This window comes from Falco biarmicus, chromosome 2 (genome assembly GCF_023638135.1).
Source record: "Falco biarmicus isolate bFalBia1 chromosome 2, bFalBia1.pri, whole genome shotgun sequence".
In the NCBI taxonomy this organism is placed as follows: Eukaryota; Metazoa; Chordata; class Aves; order Falconiformes; family Falconidae; genus Falco; species Falco biarmicus.
This window is the reverse complement of record NC_079289.1, coordinates 118,219,731-118,237,011: the sequence shown is the minus strand read 5'-3', so window position 1 is coordinate 118,237,011 and position 17,281 is coordinate 118,219,731. Positions and strand designations below refer to the sequence as shown.

General features: G+C 45.8%; 1 protein-coding gene across 6 annotated transcripts in view; it reads left to right on the top strand.

Moving 5' to 3' along the window:
- Nucleotides 1-2,836: 2,836 nt before the first annotated feature.
- The window catches only part of NECTIN3 (nectin cell adhesion molecule 3), a 69,672-nt gene continuing 55,227 nt past the window's right edge, over nucleotides 2,837-17,281 (top strand). For 2 of the 6 annotated variants that reach the window (XM_056328122.1, XM_056328117.1), the window contains exon 1: nucleotides 2,839-3,177. In XM_056328122.1, the coding sequence (XP_056184097.1) occupies nucleotides 2,952-3,177 (226 nt within the window). In that variant the 5' untranslated portion in view covers nucleotides 2,839-2,951. Of the gene's footprint in view, nucleotides 3,178-17,281 lie in introns of all 6 variants that reach the window. The other 4 variants (XM_056328120.1, XM_056328119.1, XM_056328121.1 and 1 more) reach the window with 4 other exon arrangements.

Sequence of the window (17,281 nt, the reverse complement as noted above, 5' to 3'; positions counted from 1 at the left end):
GGAAGATATTACCTACAGACTGGGCACAGTTCTGTTTAAACATGACAAACTGCATTTGCTTCCTTCGCTTGCATGAATCAATGTACATATTCTGGTGCTAGACCTTCAAAACATTTTATTTTAAACAGACTTAATGCCTTTTGTTGTTTTGGCATGAGAAAAAGGGAAAATATTATAGCGGACGACAATTTGATTACAGTTGTCACAAATAGGATTTTAAGGGTTGTGCTCTCAATTACGCTATGGCCCCATTATATTTGCTGCCCATCCTAAGAGTGCCTTAAACTTGGTGTAAATGTAACTATGAGATGTAATTTGCTTCGACTGTTAACTATAAAAGGGGATTTATCTATACAGGACTCATCTATACAGGGAAATGGAATAATTACACCCAGTTAAAACATCTACCTCAAACATTACATCAGCAGAGCCATACCAGTATAAATTATTCTGCTACAATTATGCTCAGCAATTTTCCCATGTAAAAAGGCTCTTAGCATAAATAAAAATTGGGCTCTAATGAGTAATTCAATATTATATTTATCCAGGTTTATTGGCATAGTGGAATATATTGGTTTCCACGGAATCAAAACAGCAAAGAGTCTAGCAACAGAGCGAAGGGCCAGGCTTCAAAAGTATCAGCAGAGTGGGAAAACCCTCTCTTTCCCCTTTATACAAACTGCCACAGAGACCTATTTACGCACTTTTGGACAAAATCCTGTGTACCACCTGAGCAATCCCGAGTCCCAGTCCCAGAGCAAACTGGCATGAGAACAGCCTTGTACTAGCTGAGGATTTAGACTTAGAGAATTACACTGATTTCACAAAACTTCAAGAGTCCTCTTAGTTACGTTGGTTTGCATAGCAAAACATTGATGAACGTCAAATGTCCATCACGGCTAGCAGTTTGCCTCTAGTAACGCTTCGCCTGAATTCTGTTTTGTTTCACAGTTACAAATTAATGAGGCCAGTTAATTGGCAAACTTTCAGCATAGCTGAAGACCGGATGAACATACTATTGTGAGCATCTGATAAACTCGGCCATGCGTAGCTTTGAGAGAAACTGCTGTTCATGCCCAGCATCTATGGAAATTATTAAATATTACACTGTACTGCAGAAAATGTGGGGCTTGTACGGAACCTGCTCTCAGTAAATGTCTCAGCAGCAGGTATGGTACAGACAGCTTGTCAGTATTTTCCCTGAAGTTTTGCAAGGATAGTGCATCTGAAATGAAAAAGCACGCCTAGACTGTAACAAAGCAAGGCTCTCAACCCAATAGAGTGTCTCTATTTTGCTATCAAAAATCTGATTTGGGGATTCATCCATTAACATTGTGCCCACAACACTGACGTTCAGATCAGTGCCAAGACACAGCAAAGACTCCATTATTTCCTAGAAAAGTCACCTTGTGATTTTGTGACCTGGTTACAGCCTGCTCTAATTCCGAGACAGCCCTTAGCTGGACTCCTGGGACCTTGGACAAAAGCAGGAATCCCCTCTTCACCTTGAGAGTGGCCAACTTGCCCTGCCACCGTACTTAACAGCGCTGGTTTCCGCCTGCAGCTGAGGCATCATCGCTCTCTCTAGAGCGGCTCTGCCCTCGTCGGTGACAGCCTTACCCAGAGCAAAGCTCCAGACTGTGCCATCGCCAAGAATCCCTGCAGGCGTTGGCGTGACGGAGACCCTCGCTGCTGCCCGCGGACCCCCGAGGCCCCTCTGCGCGGGCTGCACAGGGCCGTATTTGGTATTCCTCGGTGACTTCTGCACAGGGCTCGCTGCTCCCAGATGGGTTTCAGATCCTCAGCCTGCCTTTGCGTGGAGTCATCTCCTGCGGGCTTAGGGATGGGGTCCGCAGCTTCTCACGGCCCTGCCCGGCACGCTGCTCCCCCTGGGCTGCCAGGCCCTACGCAAGCCACGCTGGCAGGTGCTGCGGGCACGGGTGCCCCTGCCCGACCTCGGCGGCGGCCGTTAACCCCTCGGGAGGGAGGCTCGCCCACCACCATGAGGAGGCGCGGGCGGGAATGCGCCCCGCCGCTAACACCACGGGCCGGCGCCCACGCCCGGCCCGCTGCCCCGGGGCCCCGCAGCGGCCGGGAGAGGAGGAAACGGCCCGTCCCGCCGCGGGGGGCGCGGCCCTGCCCGGCCCCCGCTCCCCGGGCCAAGGGGACCGGCCGCCGCCGCGCCCGCCGCTTGGCTGAGGGGGCTGCGGCCGGCCCCCCCCGGGGACCCCGGCCAGGACACGCGCTGCTGAGCGGCCCCCGGGCCGCGGGGCTGCCGCCCGCCCGCTCTGCCGCACGGCGCCCCTCACCCGCCGGCTTCCCGCTGCCTCGGCGGGGCCCGCGGCCGGCATGCGCCGGACAGCGGCTGTGGGAGGACGCGTGGCGGAGCCTCCCTCTCCCCGCAGGGGCGAAGCGGGACGGGAGGGGCGGGCGAGGCGAGGGGCGAGGGCGGGCGCGGGGGCCGGGCGGTGAGTCAGGCCGGCCCGCCGGGGAGCGCGGCGCCCCCGACCACGCTCGGGGCGGTGGCGGGCGGGGCGGGGCGGGCCGGGCCGTACCAACAGCCCCCCCGGGGGAGGACGATGTGGCACCCCCTCCCACCAGCCGCCCGCGTTGCCAAGGGGAACCCCTCCCTCCCCGTTCCTCGGGCGCGTCTGTGAGTCCACAGAGCGGGCCGGGAGAGGCGGGGGGCGAGGCGACTTGCGGCGGGGCGGGGGGGTGAGGGGGTAGAGAGCTGGCGGGGCGAGGGTCGAGGTAGGCACGCACGGCACACGCCTCCCTCCCCCCCTCCCCGCGGCGGGGTGGTGTGGCCCGCTCTGAGGAGGGCGGGGAGCGGCGCGCAGCGCCTCCCTGCTCAGTGACACACGCACCCGGTGCGGGGAGGCGGCGGCTGATCGGGGAGCGGGAGGGCGTCGTAGCGGCGGCGACTGGGAGCCGAGCCCGGAGCCCGGAGCATGGCAGGGGCCGAAGCCGCTGCGGAGGCTGCCGCTGGTTTCCCCCTTTCGCCAGCTCCTCCAGCCCGCCGGGAACTTTTTCCAGCGGCCGGTGGCGGTGCCTCCCCGCGGTGGTGGTGGTGGTGGCGGTGGCAGCGGCGAAGGCGGCAGCAGCGGCGGCGGCTTCGCTCGGCGGTACCGCCGGGGCTGGGGCTGCTGGGGCTGGTTTTTTCTCGCTTCTGCTGTAGTAAGTGAAACTTTTTCCCGTTGGCGGCCGGGGCAGGGCGAGGGGGCGGGTGGAGGAGGAGAGAAACCCGAGCCTGGGCAGCTCCGGGGGACTCGGCCGAGTTGAGGGAAACTTTGCGTGCGCGCCCGGCGGGGTGGCGGTTGACCTGCTGGCCGCCCCGCGGCGGGGGGAGGCGGCTGGCAATCGCGGAAGCTTCCCCCGGGGCAGGAGGGGGTTTTGGGGGGGGACCGGCGCCTGGAGACCCCCGGGCGCCTTCCCCCGCCCTCTCCCCGAGAAGCTCCCCCCCTGTCGCGCCTTGAGCCCGGCGCCGCTAGGAGCGAGCGCCGGGCGTCCCGGGAGGCCGCGGCGGGGAGGGCCGCTGTGCCGGCCGTTGGGGTCCCTTGCCTGGGGCGGGAGCCGCCGCCGGCAGCCTCCGAGTTCCTCCGGCCGTGGGCTCGGTGCCGCCCGCCTGAGGCGGCCGCAGGGCGGCGGGGGAAGTTTATCCGGGCCGGGGCTTCCCGCCGGGCGGGCGGCAGGTCAGCGGCCGGAATTCCCGTCCCGAGCGGCGGCTTCCGCCGGTCTGCGGGAGCTCGGCGCTGCTCCCCGCTGTAGCCCGAGGGGAGGGTGGGTCTCCGTGCGCCCCGGCCGCGCTTGGGGCGGGGGGATTTTTTTGTCTCCGTTGCCTTGCATCGTTGTTCCCCCCTTAAGTGGGCTGAGACCGGTGCCGGTTAGCCGTAGGCTCACGGGTTTAGGTCGCAGCGCTCCTCCTGTGAGAAGGGATCTGCGTGCTCTACACCCTGAGCAGCTACTCCGGGGACACTGCGGTGATGGGCTCCCGTGACCACTCGTCGGAAAATACCACCCCCACCCCGCTTTTTCCTGTGGAAAGCAAGCAAGCGGCATAGCAGTTGGGAACTAAATCCCAGCAGGATTTTATCTTTCTTTTTTTTCTTCTTGCGTGCAATCTAGTGTCATTTTTACAGCAGTGGAACATGGGGGGGGGGGGGGGTAGTGGACTTGGGCAAGAGCACATCAAACCCCATCATCCTGCTGTTGTATTCCCAATGCAGCAATGAGTAGTTGGCAGGGATGTTGTATTATAGGACGCGCTGTGTCCTTTCCCTCTTGAAGGAGGGAGGAACAAGTTAGAGGAGGTAGTCCCCGGAGGTTCATGTGGAAAAAAAAAATAAAATACCGAGGAACTTGCAAGGCGTGCCACTATAAAACAGTTGTGTAGTATCAAATGCTTTTTCAGGGAGGGAGTTCAGGCACTGCTGCTCTAAGATTGTGCTCTTGCATGTAATAGTCTCCCCCCTCTGGCAATGATGTAACTTTCAGTAAAGATGATTATTGCTAATTTTTCAATATTAAGAAGGCGCCACATCTCAAAACCTTAAGGCTTGAATGCTTAATTTCCATAGGGTGGGCAAACTTCTTGCGCTAGTGGGATTTTTTCCTCTTCCCTTTTTTGAGGGTGATTGCTGCTCTTTTGTGATTTAAAAAGGTGAAATTGCAGACTTGACTTAACCTTGCCAAGCTATTTTTACATGTAAATGTGAAGATAATAGTAACAATGAAGTTCAGAGCAGTGTCATGCGAGTAGCTTACTATTTTAGTCTTGATGAGCGTAATTCAGATGTCTGTCTTCCCAGATTCCTTTTGACACATGCGAACTTGACTTCCAACTCTTCAGAACATCTGCCAAAAGTGGGAAAGTTGTGTTGAAGTAATGTTCTCTTTCAAGTGCAGAATTTTGAAGTATTATTTATGGATAAAAGGGGAAACTTAAAATAGCAGCGACTTTAGGACTGTAAGGTGTGGAGCAGGGGAAGATGATTTTTCATCAGTATCTTTGTTTTTACTTTTTCCACCCGCAAAACTTGCCACAATTGCTTTAATTATCTCTGTAATTGTCACAGGTGTGTGTGAAGGGAAAGTAATATAAAGACTGCCTTTTAAGAATGCTTGTGAATACATTTTGAGTATGATGAACCCAAAACTGCAGACCGTTCTTCCTACTGGGTGTCAGTTCTGATAGTGCTGGCAACAGGAAGAACTGAAAACAGCACCACAAAAAAATCCCCAAAACCATCAAACCGGTAGAGTAATTTCCCTATAAAATCAAATGAATTTTTATGCAATCATTTTGACTGACTGCTGGAAATGATTACTTACTCAATCTGTAACTCTCAGAGAAATATTGCATAAACGGCCCAACACTTTTCAAACGAAAAAACTGAAGGGAGAAGGAAGAGACAAAACATATGTGGACTCTGAAATAACAGCAACTTTTGGATTTTTGCATAAAAGTAGACCTGCTTTTAATAAATCCCGCTCTTCTTAGGAAGTCGAGACTATTGGATTCATCTTGCATGTACAAGTAATTTTTCTACTTTGTGGTTGAATAGTGTGTGATGCCATGAAGTATGTAGTAAATTTATACGCTCAAATTCAGCATAGCTTTGAACTAGGGGAGATACATGGCATTCATAAGAAGCATCATTGTACCCTTGAATCTATAAAATAACTTGGTATACATCATGGTAAATATTTTTCACCTATGCTACTAGATGATGAATTCCTTGCAGTTAGTGCCTTGTTAGTTTGCACACGGTGGTAAGTTTTTTGCGAAGTTTTTTGGAGTGTAAGTATGAAGTAAAAACTAAGCAAAATTTTGAAGTGAGGTGAATAGAAAAGAAAAACGTGGAAGATGCATTTTTTTGAGACTTCATTGAGGATTTTTTTTCCACTTTTCGTTGCTTATGTTAAGCTTCTCAGTAAGGCTAGAAAAAGAGGTGTTTGTAGAATATGTTTTTAAATTTCCACTGAATTTTTCTGTTTCTTAAATCAGCCTGGAGTACAAGAATTTCAGCCTGTAGCGGAGCTGGGAAGGTTGAATTATAAAGATGTGGATAATACAAGTATACAGTGCACTACATACAGAAAAGGAGTTGCAAATTAAAAAAAGGGAAATTCCCAAGTAATTATTGACCAGAACAGTCTATTGGACTGGAAACTTCTTTTTATGATTTCCAGGTTAAGTCATGACAAAAGTATGAGGTCAAGAGAACAAGGAACTGGGAAAGCGTGGCAGAGTGGTCAAAAAGACACCACCACTTTTTCCTCCTTGTATGTATAAGGAAATGATAGTTTAGAAATTCCTCTCTGAATGTGCATTTATGTTTTTGAAAGTGGTATGGCGAGAAATGCATTTTTAAAAAGCTGTTAGGTGAGTCAATACAACAACAGTAAGAGAAGGAGTAGGAAAACTATAGAAGGTATTTGAAAAGTTAGAGGGAATGGAATGTTGGTGAACTATGTACTAGGCAGGGCAGCGTGTGAAACAAAGCAACTGCACTGGTAGAAAAAACAGTGTAACTTCAAATGGAGAGTTAAACCTAGGCTGTTTTAGGCTGTTTCATAATTAGCAAAGCAAAAAAAAAAAAAAAAGCCAGAAGTTTAAGGCTGTTCTTCAGGATAATGTAGTGTAATACGAGGTGTGCTGTTTTGGAACAGTTATTAGCTCTGTTGTGTTGTGGTAGCTCTGTCCTGTTCAAGATCGCTGTGAAACTGTGGTGCTTATGTAAAATAACTACAAACCAACAAAATACAGATGCTAACATTTAAATAAAATCTATTGTATAGGCTTATAATTCTTGACAGCTATTTAAATTGAGATTTGTCTTGTCTAATATTTATCTGTAGCACTGCATGGAAATAGTGCAAGTTGAAGTTGCTCTGAGAGAAGTGGTTATAAAACTTGCATGGACAGGGTGAAAGCAGGTTTACAGTAATCATAAATTTTAGGATGAATGAAAAGTGAGGATGCCAATACTTGGGCTTCTGGTGTGCAAGAACTCCCATCCTGTATATATGGAAGTGAAATGTAATGTTACTTGAGTTGTTAGGATGTGAATGCATTGAATATTGTAAAAGAGTTATGATGGTTGTTTAGCCACTTGAGCTACATAAAGATTGAAGAGTCTCTTGAATTCTTGCCTCCTTAAATAACTTAATGTCACGGAATATGAAGATTCTTTGATACTGAACAAAAGAAGGCTCTAGCAGGATTTATTTCTTAGTCAAGTGTCCTGTTTAGAAATATGGCCAAATCTAGGTTGTTCTCTTTCCTATCCCCTTTATGTAGTATTCATCCCAGGATGATACTGGGAAACACAGAACTTTTCTGTAGCAGGAAAAGCAGAAATATGTTGCCTTTACAGGGCATCTGTACCAGCTGATGACCTTTCAGGTACTGGTGGTAGAGCTTTTCAGGTATGCAAAAATCACCAAAGTAAATGCATCTGCTGTGAAAAGGGAAAGGAATTGAGGGTGTGTTGCTTCAGGAAGCAGTGTGTGGGGCTAATGAGTAGCACTTGTGGAGCTCAGAGAAAAACTTGAGAAGCTTTAGAAAGTCTGAATCTCAATTTTTAGAGTCAAAATCAGTAGTGAATAGAAGTAGGGCAAGAGAAGTACACAACCTGGTGTCCAAACTGGTAGAAGGTAGTCCTGCTAAGTGCCAGCTACTTGCAGGGCTGTCAGTAAACGTTGTCCTTTTTTAGTGTTGATTCTGTTATCTGTTGAAGAGTATTACTTTCCATTCCATGTCACACCAGATTGTTGCTGTGGAGGTAGCTTGACCTGCAGTCCTGTAGTTGAACGTGACTTTGTCCAGAGTGCTTTATCGGAATGTGTGGCTACAGGCTGGCTAGGTCAGGCTGCAAAGAAGTGAGAGTGCTGAGGTTTTGTGTGTTGTCTGCTTGCTCTGCAGTCCTGATGCATTGCCTCTTAAAGCCGAGCTGTGTGATGGCAGGTTACTTTGCTCTGGCACTGTTTATGTTTATACTTGGACCTTTTGTTTCCAGCTTTGAATGAGTGCCTTGTATTGAATCAGGATTATTTGAACTTTTTTTTTTTAATCCTGATGACTGTTATACTGACTGGTACATGGATACTAATGCAGAAGTTCCTGTAAGGAATTTTCTTAGGGACTTGATAATTAGGTACTGAATGGCCAGTTTTTGTTAATTAGTGAAAATTGTCTGTAGTTGTGATTACTTGATTATTACTGTTTTTTCATGCCATGTGTTGTTAGGTTTTGTGTTGATTGAAGAGGAGGAGGTATATATCATCTTTACCTTCTAACCCAAACCATTCTATGATTCCATGTGGGGTTTTGTATGGGTTTTTTGGTAGGGTTAGCCTATCTAAAACAAGATTTTTGAAAAGTATGAGTTTGAAGGACAGTTGTATTCACTGCCTCAGATCAGAGCTATTTGAAATGCAGTAATGTATTTTTATTCAGAGGATCAAGAGGATGATGAATTATTGGATTAGGCATGAGATGGGTTGATCAAGCTTTCTTGTTAGAGGTAGAGGGGTCATTAACACTGTTCACTATTCCTGATTAGAAAGCAAATGGATTGCCTAGAAGAGAGTATCATGTAAGTCTGGGAAGACATGCCAAGAATGGCTAAGAAAGAAAAGATGGAAATAGCTGAATGTGGATAAAATGCAAGGAAATAGATGAGAAGCAATTAAACAGCAGAATGTGCAGTAAAGGCAATGTCAGGGCAAGTGATTACTGTGTTTCCGTCTACAGAGTAGACGAAAAATGTAGTAGATGAACAAGCTGTTACATAAAAGCTTGTCGTACTCCCCTGTGTGTGAAAAGATGGTGAGAGTGTAAAATAGTGGGTTAAAAAGAGGTGTAGATATGTATGAGTAAGACTTGAGGGGGCTCATGGCTAGTATTTACCTTGGTTCTGAAAAAGCTGGGCCAGCGGATGATTGCCGCACAATTCAGTACACAGGCTCGTGGTGTGGAGCTACAAGGCATAGCGTGACAACGTCCAAGTCAAAGTAAAAGCACCAAACAAACTCAATAGATGAATGTTTCAAGAGTTATTTTTCCCCTTACGCTTTTCAGGTAATTAACTTTTAGACTTGGAACTGTTTTACATGTGAATTAAAAATTTGGTCTGTCTCTGGGTAATCAATAGAATAAAATGAGCAGCAAGAATGAAAAACTTCCAAAGTCTTGAAATCTCTGTCATCTATACTCGTGTTTTCCCAAGTGTGGGGAACTGCGTAGGTTAAGTTTAACATCAGCATGTTATCAAGAAAGTCACTATTCAGGTAGTGAAAAATAACAAACTTGCAGACTATCCTTTTATTGATACTGCATTCATCTGTTCAATAGTTGTGCTTTTTTCCAGTTTTTTCAAGTAGTGTACAGAAGTAAAAGCAATTTTAATTTTGTGATACTTAAAATAGCATGGTTTTGTGTTCTCAGCATGAAAGCTAGTTAAGTGTAGCTTGTACTTTGAGTTGACTGGTGTACTAGGATTACCTGCAGCAGTACATGGCTCTTGCTGATTTTGCTCCGTGCCCCTGTATCAGGTTTTCATTATCTAGCATTTAAGATACCTTTGTATCTGTACAGGGGATCATTGTTTTCTCTTTTTCTATTAGTCAAGGCTGGTATAACATGATAGCTTTTAAATTTGTCCTTGGTGTCTTCCTGGAATTAGTTTGAACAGGATGTTTTCCTTAAGTGACTGTTATTTTAAATACTTAGAAGGTGCTACTGCTGTCACTGTAATGCAGTGGCACACGCAGAGTTTGAAGGCACTGAAATGGCAATCTCTAGCCTTTACATTCAGCAAGTATGTTTTTTAGGCTAGTCAAACGGGTCTCCCCAGCTGATGTGTGTACAGATGAGCGGAAGAAACATACTGTGCTAGCTTGATGATTTAATTAGTTCGTTTTGGATCTGTTATTTTCACTAGCCCTTGAGCTGTAAGATTACAAATTAGTGTTTGATTTAAATTTTTGTTAAGCCTCTTTTGCGTAGGCATTCTTTGCCCAGTTCTGTTGCTGCTTTTTTACTTCCGATACCACCCATGCTGCTTATGGTTAAGCTGAACACTAATTACTGCTGGGACAAGCACACTTCAGAACAGCCTGTTGGATGAAGGCGTGCTGGACATAGAATGTGAAAAGGTTGAGGTTACGTTTAAGTTGGGTAACTAGTTTTACTTAATTTCTTTTCATTGTACATAATGTGATAGAACAACAGTAAGTTTACTTAAGTGTAAATTCAATTACATCAAATGCAAGGAACTTCTTCAGAGTAACTGGGGGGGGGGGGGAAGCCTTTTGATTTGTATTAACTTGGAGTAATTTTTCCCCCAAAATTCATTCTTAATTTCTCCTACATCACCCATTGGCCCTTTCCACAGTAAACTGTGTTAAAGATTATTACCAAAGGTTGGAGAAGCAAAGATCAAAAGCTGTTAAGCTTCATTCTGTTTTTGAACATGTTTATAATGCAAATACTACCAATATTTACAAAAACCTACTGCTTAGCCCTTAACCTTCACACTATTTCTGTGCTTTAAACTCTTCCATGCACTTTTGACTTCAAAAGGTAAACTTTCTTGAAACAGAAGAAATGTTGTTATGACTTCATTAAGGTACTCTTAACATTTAAAGAGGCACTATAGGTCTAGAGAAATCAAGCATGAGCATTTGATGGCTGTGACCATACTGTTAATCACTTCCTAGGAGATGTAGATGCTTCCTCTTGAAAGTTTCAATGTGTTAATATGTAGCTGAGGTAGCATAAAATAGTCTACCTCCGGTAAATGGCAAGTGTAATATACCCATTTATCCAGGATATCCTGTATAGGAAGTATACCAAGTTCTGCATGGTTGTGTTTCAGCAGCTTGTGGTATCAGGGGTAGTTTAAGCTTCTGCACATAACTTCTGCGGCAGGGGATTGGAACTAGACTGGCTTTAAGGTCCCTTTTGACTCAAATCATTCTATGATTCTGTGTATAACAAGTGCTGAGTTCAATGGCTATAAAATAGTAAGGCTTTTGACAAAACCAGATTCTCACAGTTGATGCACATGAGCATTTCTTAACTTAAATTTCTGTTAAACATTCTGTCAAATCAGAACGTAATCTGTTATCAAGAAATGGTCTTAATGTAAGCTTAATGTAAAACTTTCAAAAGATTCTGCTGAGAGTGTTCAGCTTGACAGAAAAAGGTGAGGGCTATGGGACACTGGAACTTTTGGGGAAGGTCTTTTCGTGTGTTTTGAGAGCTACTTTACAGCTGTGTTTTCCAAGACTCAAGAGGCATGGCTTAGGTGTGATAGATTGATGTGGCTGCAGATGAGGTAAAAACTGAAGTGAGGAAAAGGGGTTATGGTGTCACCTCAGTTTGAGACTGCTCAGAAAAGGGGGTCCCGAGTTGATTGCTGCAAGTACATAGGGCAAGTCTGTGGAAGGCCACTAAGATAGGAGGTCAGTAGTACATAATGTATGGAAGGGGAATGAGAGGCAAGTTTGTCTAGACTTTACTTTTCTCAAAGCTGAAGCGCAGGATCCTAATCGCAGGCTATGTTTGCTTAATAGAGGTGAAAGAGAAAACAAAGACACACTCTCCTTAGCTATGCACAGGGAAAGGATAAGTGGCAGCAGACGCAAGCTGCGAGAGAGTTCTCATAACCTGTTAGCAATATGTTTTCCCACATGGAGAATGAAGCACTGAAACAGGTTGTGGAATCTCTGTCCTTCAAACTGTTCAGAATCCGACTATGGTATGACCCTGAGCAACTTTATCCGACTTCAAAGTTGGCTCTGCTTTTCGGGGATAGGGTTGGATAACCTCCAGCAGTCCCTTTCAGTCTAACTGAGCCTCACTTGTTGTCCATGGGTAGGCAGGAGCTAGTATACTGTAGGCACTAGCCCTGGAAGAAAAGTAGAAGTAGTTGGAAGTCTCTCTCTATTAAGATTAAAATGTCCAAGTACAGTCTGCAATAAGTTTTTCCTGTAAAGGCATTTGACTGCTAAAAGCTTACTTTAAAATTGGATCTCATTGTTATCTCCTAATATAAATAATACATTTTAGAGAATTTCTTAAAGATTTGCCTGCATTCCTTCTGTTAGCTCACTGAGTTCCTAAGACCAGTCCCTTACAGCACGGAGCCGAGTGGCAGTGTGACAGATGGGGAAGATGAAGTTTGGCTGTAAATCCAGCAGCTATTATACAGCATTCATATGCTTGGCTGTTGGTTATCTAGGCCTGCTGTCTTGAGGCAGTTCCTGGACAAGAAGGGTTAACTTCCTGGAATAGATTGCAGTGGAGGATGGCCTTAAGAGCTAAAAAAAAAAAAAAAGCCAGCAGTGTCAGCAGTGCAGAGGGCAGCAGGCATCACATAACTTCCCAGTGTAACTGGTAACTCATCAGGTCCTGTCAGGGACAGCTGGGATTTAGGCACTGTGTTCTCTGGTTTGCTGTTCCTGACAAAATACATTGGCTTTCTATTCCATTGTACGGCTGCAGTTGTTAAATATTGGCAGATGACACTGGAACTTTACAAGTCACTGAAAATGTGAAGTTAATGTTTAGCTGTCTTTCTGAACTTACTCGAGGCCTTGCTAGTTCACGTAGTGCAAAGTACAGCCCGTCTCTTCCACCAGACCTCAGCTTTTCCTGGAGTAGGTGGTATGTGGGAAGACAGCATATAAAAAGCAAAGGAGTGGTCTGCTTAGGGGAATTGAGGTTTTCCTAGGGATTGGCAGTCTTCTCCCTTCAGCTAGAAAGACGTCACATAAGTCAGTGTTCCTGACCAGTTTTTGATGGTTTTCTAATTCCAGTGTAGAAGGTATGTTCTGGGGGCAAGGAATGCTGAATGCTTACAACTGCTGCTGTATGCTTAGCAGAATGTCAGATCCTTCCTTACAAATTTCACAAAAAAACAAAACCCACCCCCACCACCCCCAAATCCTGATACCAGGTGTTTATTTTAAGCAATATAGAATTTTTGCTTGCACAGAATTTTTTGTCAGTTTATCATTGAGCTTTCTCTAAAGACTGTATGCTCATACCACCAAATACAGTGGGCAGGTTTTTTTGAGCATGCCATGTTCCTTTTTCCATTTAAAGTTGGAGCAATGTCCATTTCTGCTTGACTTGCAATTTTTTCTTTAATCTTCCTATGTAAAAGCAGTATCCTATTAAAGATACTAATGCAGCAGTATTTTTCTGTTAGTTTTGTTCCCTCAAAAATGGCTGAAATGCCTTATAGTCTAAGTTATCCTGAGTAAGGGGATGTTACTTGTGCTAAAAATTCCAGTCTTGCTGAAGTTTAATAGGAATTTCATGGACCCTGCTTTTGGAATGGCACGCCTTTAAATGGCCATCGTTTCATCCTGTCAATACCAGCTAGCATTTCTGGTAGTATTATGTTACAAAATTGTTTTTGTTGATTTCTTAAACTGTCTTGTGTTTATACTGAATGAACTTAGTTGCCTGTGACAAAGAAAAGCAATCTCTGTACTTTTCACTCTGACTTTATTGGCCATTATTGACCAAACAGTTCAGAAATCCTTCTCGCCTTCACCCATGCTTCTGAGTAGGTAAAATATGGCTTAGTTCTAGGAATTGTAACTTAAATGCGATCGCTTTTTATTAGACCTTATATTTGAACATAAAGAGTAATTGTGAAATTCAGAAATTGACATTAATTGTTTCTCAGAGTCCATAGATCAAGGCAAACAAGACATTGTTAACAATGAGTGGAGAAGTTGGGTCTGAGAGGTGCAGTAGGGTGGGAAGAACAGAAAGTACATAGCTGTGGAAAACTAAGTTACTGTATAACAAAATAATTAAGTACTGCTGTGGTACTGCACAAGCCTATAAATATAGGCATGGACATATGTTAATTCTCAATTTATATCTTCATTGCTTCATATAGCCAGCTGAGTTGGCCATCATTCCAACACGTGTGCCATTCAGTTCTGTAGTTAATATGTAGGTTCTGGCTGACCATTGGAGCTTTTGTGTGCTGGCTGCTGTAAAGGCTGTGAAATGCCTGAAGGATCAGGTATGAATTCACAATCACTAGAGTTCAGCAGTTAGGGCTAACTTCTGGATCTTTATGTAATACTCGAACTAATGGCGAAGGACTTGCTTGCGAAGATGCCTTAGTCAGCTATTGCTTTTGGTAACATGCAGGATAAAATTCTGATTTGTGAATTCCACAGGTCATGCATTCAGCAGTATCTGCTAGGCCTATCAGCACAGTGATACTTAGATTGCCTTTCAAACAAGTACCAGCTGAGATGTGACACAGCTTTTTTTTTTTCTTCCTGTTTAAGAAAGCTTACTGATGGCTAGCTGGGATTTGTACTGCTGGGGAGTAGTAGTCTCAGCACTTTTAATTATCAGATGGAGGAAGCTAATACTGCTTAGTGGTTTCATCATATCTGTGCACCTAGTTTTGTGCATCTTAAGTCTGTTTTGTGTGAAGGACCTAGTGTTGGAAAGAAAAGGGTGATGGTTATCAGAGAGAGTTTCTTGTGGGGTTTGGAGACACCCTATCTGTGGACTGGATGTCTTGAGTTCTTTCCCCCTTTCTGGGCCATTGGATCCAGGATGTTTTGGAGAGACCAAGTCTGGTCTTTTGAGTGTTGTGTTTTGCAGATACCAATGTGTTCACTGATGATTCTGCCAAGGGTCACCCTGAGCATTATCAAGAGTGACTAAAGAACTCTCAGGGCAAAAGTGTAAGACGTGAGTGCAGAGCCCACAGCCTGGGTGCCTATCCCAGTGAGAGAGAAAGACTCTGGTAGGAGTGAATGCATCTGGCTGGTGTTGGAAGTAGGACTTTGACTCCTGATCACTGAGCTCTTCTTGAGAAACAGACTGCTGAGCTAGAGACAGGGTCCATCTGATGAAGTAGGGTGGGAGTTTATTATCTAATAGCAGAACTGGTGAGGAGGGCTTTAAATAAACTAGGTATGTTGGGACATCCTCAGATTTTTTTTCTTTAATCTGGAGGGAAGACGTGAGGAGCAATAAAGAAGTGTCCAAGGAGGAGATGATGGGAGAGTTTGTTTTCTCTCCCATCATGAAGGCAGCACAAGTGAGCACAACTGCAGACATGATCTCACTGGGGTTCCAGCTATGTGGTGGGATAGTTTGAATGACTGGAGTAGTGCGATTAGCCTGGATTCATGTCTTTTGGGAAAGGCAGGCTGAGAAGGTGAGGCAGGGATAGTGGTCTACAGAAGAGTAGCTAGAATGCATGGAGTGTTGCCCTTAAGCAGGTGACAAAGCTAGTTAAGAGCTCATGGATAATGTTAAGAGGACAGATCAAAACTATTAAGTGTCTGCTGTTGCTGACTTGATCAAAAAGTAGATGAAGCCCTCTTTAGGCACCTGGAAGAAGCCTCATGATTGCAGGCTATGGCATTCATGGGAGACTTCAGCCACGCCGGTATCTGCTGAAAGAGCAATGGGGCTGGGTGTAAACCATCCAGGAGATGTCTGGGGTATATTGAAGACAATTTGTTGATGCAGGTGATCATGGGCTGGCTAGGGAAGATTGTCTACTTAGCCTGTTACACACAAACAAAGAACTGGTTGAAGATGTAACAGTCAATGGTACTGTTGGCTGAAGCAGCTTTGAGACTGGGATTTGAAATACTAAGGAGAGTGGTGAGGACTGATGGTAGAATCATAACCCTGGCCAAAGAAAAATTTTGCCTTGTTTGGGGATCTGCTTGTGATGTTCTCATGGGGGAGACTGTTCTGGTGGGCAAAGGAGCTGAAGACCGCTGTTTGATCTTCAAGAGAAACCTCTTCAGACTACAATAAATGTTTCCTGCAATGTGCAGGAGGTCCAGCAGGTCATTCCAACAGCATGGAAGAACAGGGAATTCCTCACTGAACCTCAGATGCACAAAAGGGATCCACAGCAGATTGAAGCAGGACAAACATGGAGACAGTGTCTGAGAGCATAGATATAGAGCTGGGAAAGCTCTAGCTCGGCAGCAGCTGGAAAGTAAGGGATGTTAAAGGTGGCAGGAAAGGGTGCTGCAACTATACTGTCAGCAAAAGAAAAACTAAAGAAAATGTGCCTACTGCTTAGTGGGGCAGGGGACCTAGTGAGGAATTACATGGAAGAAGCTGAGGTGTACAATATCCTGTCTCAGCTTTGATTTTATTTTTTTTTTTTTCACTGGTGGGGTCTGTCCTCTGGCTTCCCAGTTAGTTGAATCTACTAGCACCATCTGGAGGATGTAGCGTAACTCACAGTAGAGGAGGATATAGTTTGAGAGTACTTAAGCCATTGCACATATTCAGGACCGTGGACAAAAAAGATGCTTCTTAGGGTGCTGAGTGCGTTGGCTGATGTCATGTTCTGTCACCTTTGAAAAGTCATAGTGACTGAGGGAGGTTCCTGGTGAGTGGAAGAAGGTAGATGACATACCCATGCAAGAAAGGTGGATCCAGGAAACTACAACCTGGTCAGGCTTGCCTCAGTCCCTGGAATGGTTATGGAGAAAATCCTCCTCTAGGCCTTCTCCACGTTCATGAAGGGCAAAAAAAGGTTGTTTGGCACAGCTTGAAGGGTGTGTGGAGTCCAGCTGGTGGCCAATTGTCCATTGATACTGGGACAAATACTGTTCCATGTCCTTGAAGGCAGGATATAGTGTGCTTTTAAGTTTGTGGATGGATGGTACCAAACAGGGATACAATTGATACACCAGGAGGCAGGACTGTGACGTTGAGCGACTTCAACATGCTGGAGAAAAATGGACTGACTGGAATGTCATGGAGATCAGCAGTAGCAAGTGTGAAGTCACGCATCTGGACTGAAATAACCCCTGCAACAGCATGGGCTGTGGTCCAGTGGGCTGGAAGGCAACTTGGCGGACAGATGTAGGGACATGGTGAACAACAAATTGAGCAGTTTGCCCTCGCAGCAAAAATGACCTCATCCCAGGCTCCATTCAGCATGACAGCAGGTTGAGGGAAGGGATCTTGGAACAGGAAGCTGTGTCCAGTTCGGGGCTCCCCAGTACCAGAGGGGCACCGAGGTACTGGAGCAAGCCCAGTGGTGGGCCTCTGTGTTGGCTGGGGGCTGGAGCCCAGGGTGTGTGAGGAGAGGCTGCAGGAGCTGGGCCTGATCAGCCTGGGAAAGGGGGAAGGATCTGCCATTGCTGCCTGATGGGAGCATGTCAGGAAGGTGGATCAAGGCTTTCTTCAGAGGTTCCTATTCCCTCACGTGCTGCACAAGGTGCAGTGTGGGAAATTTGGAGC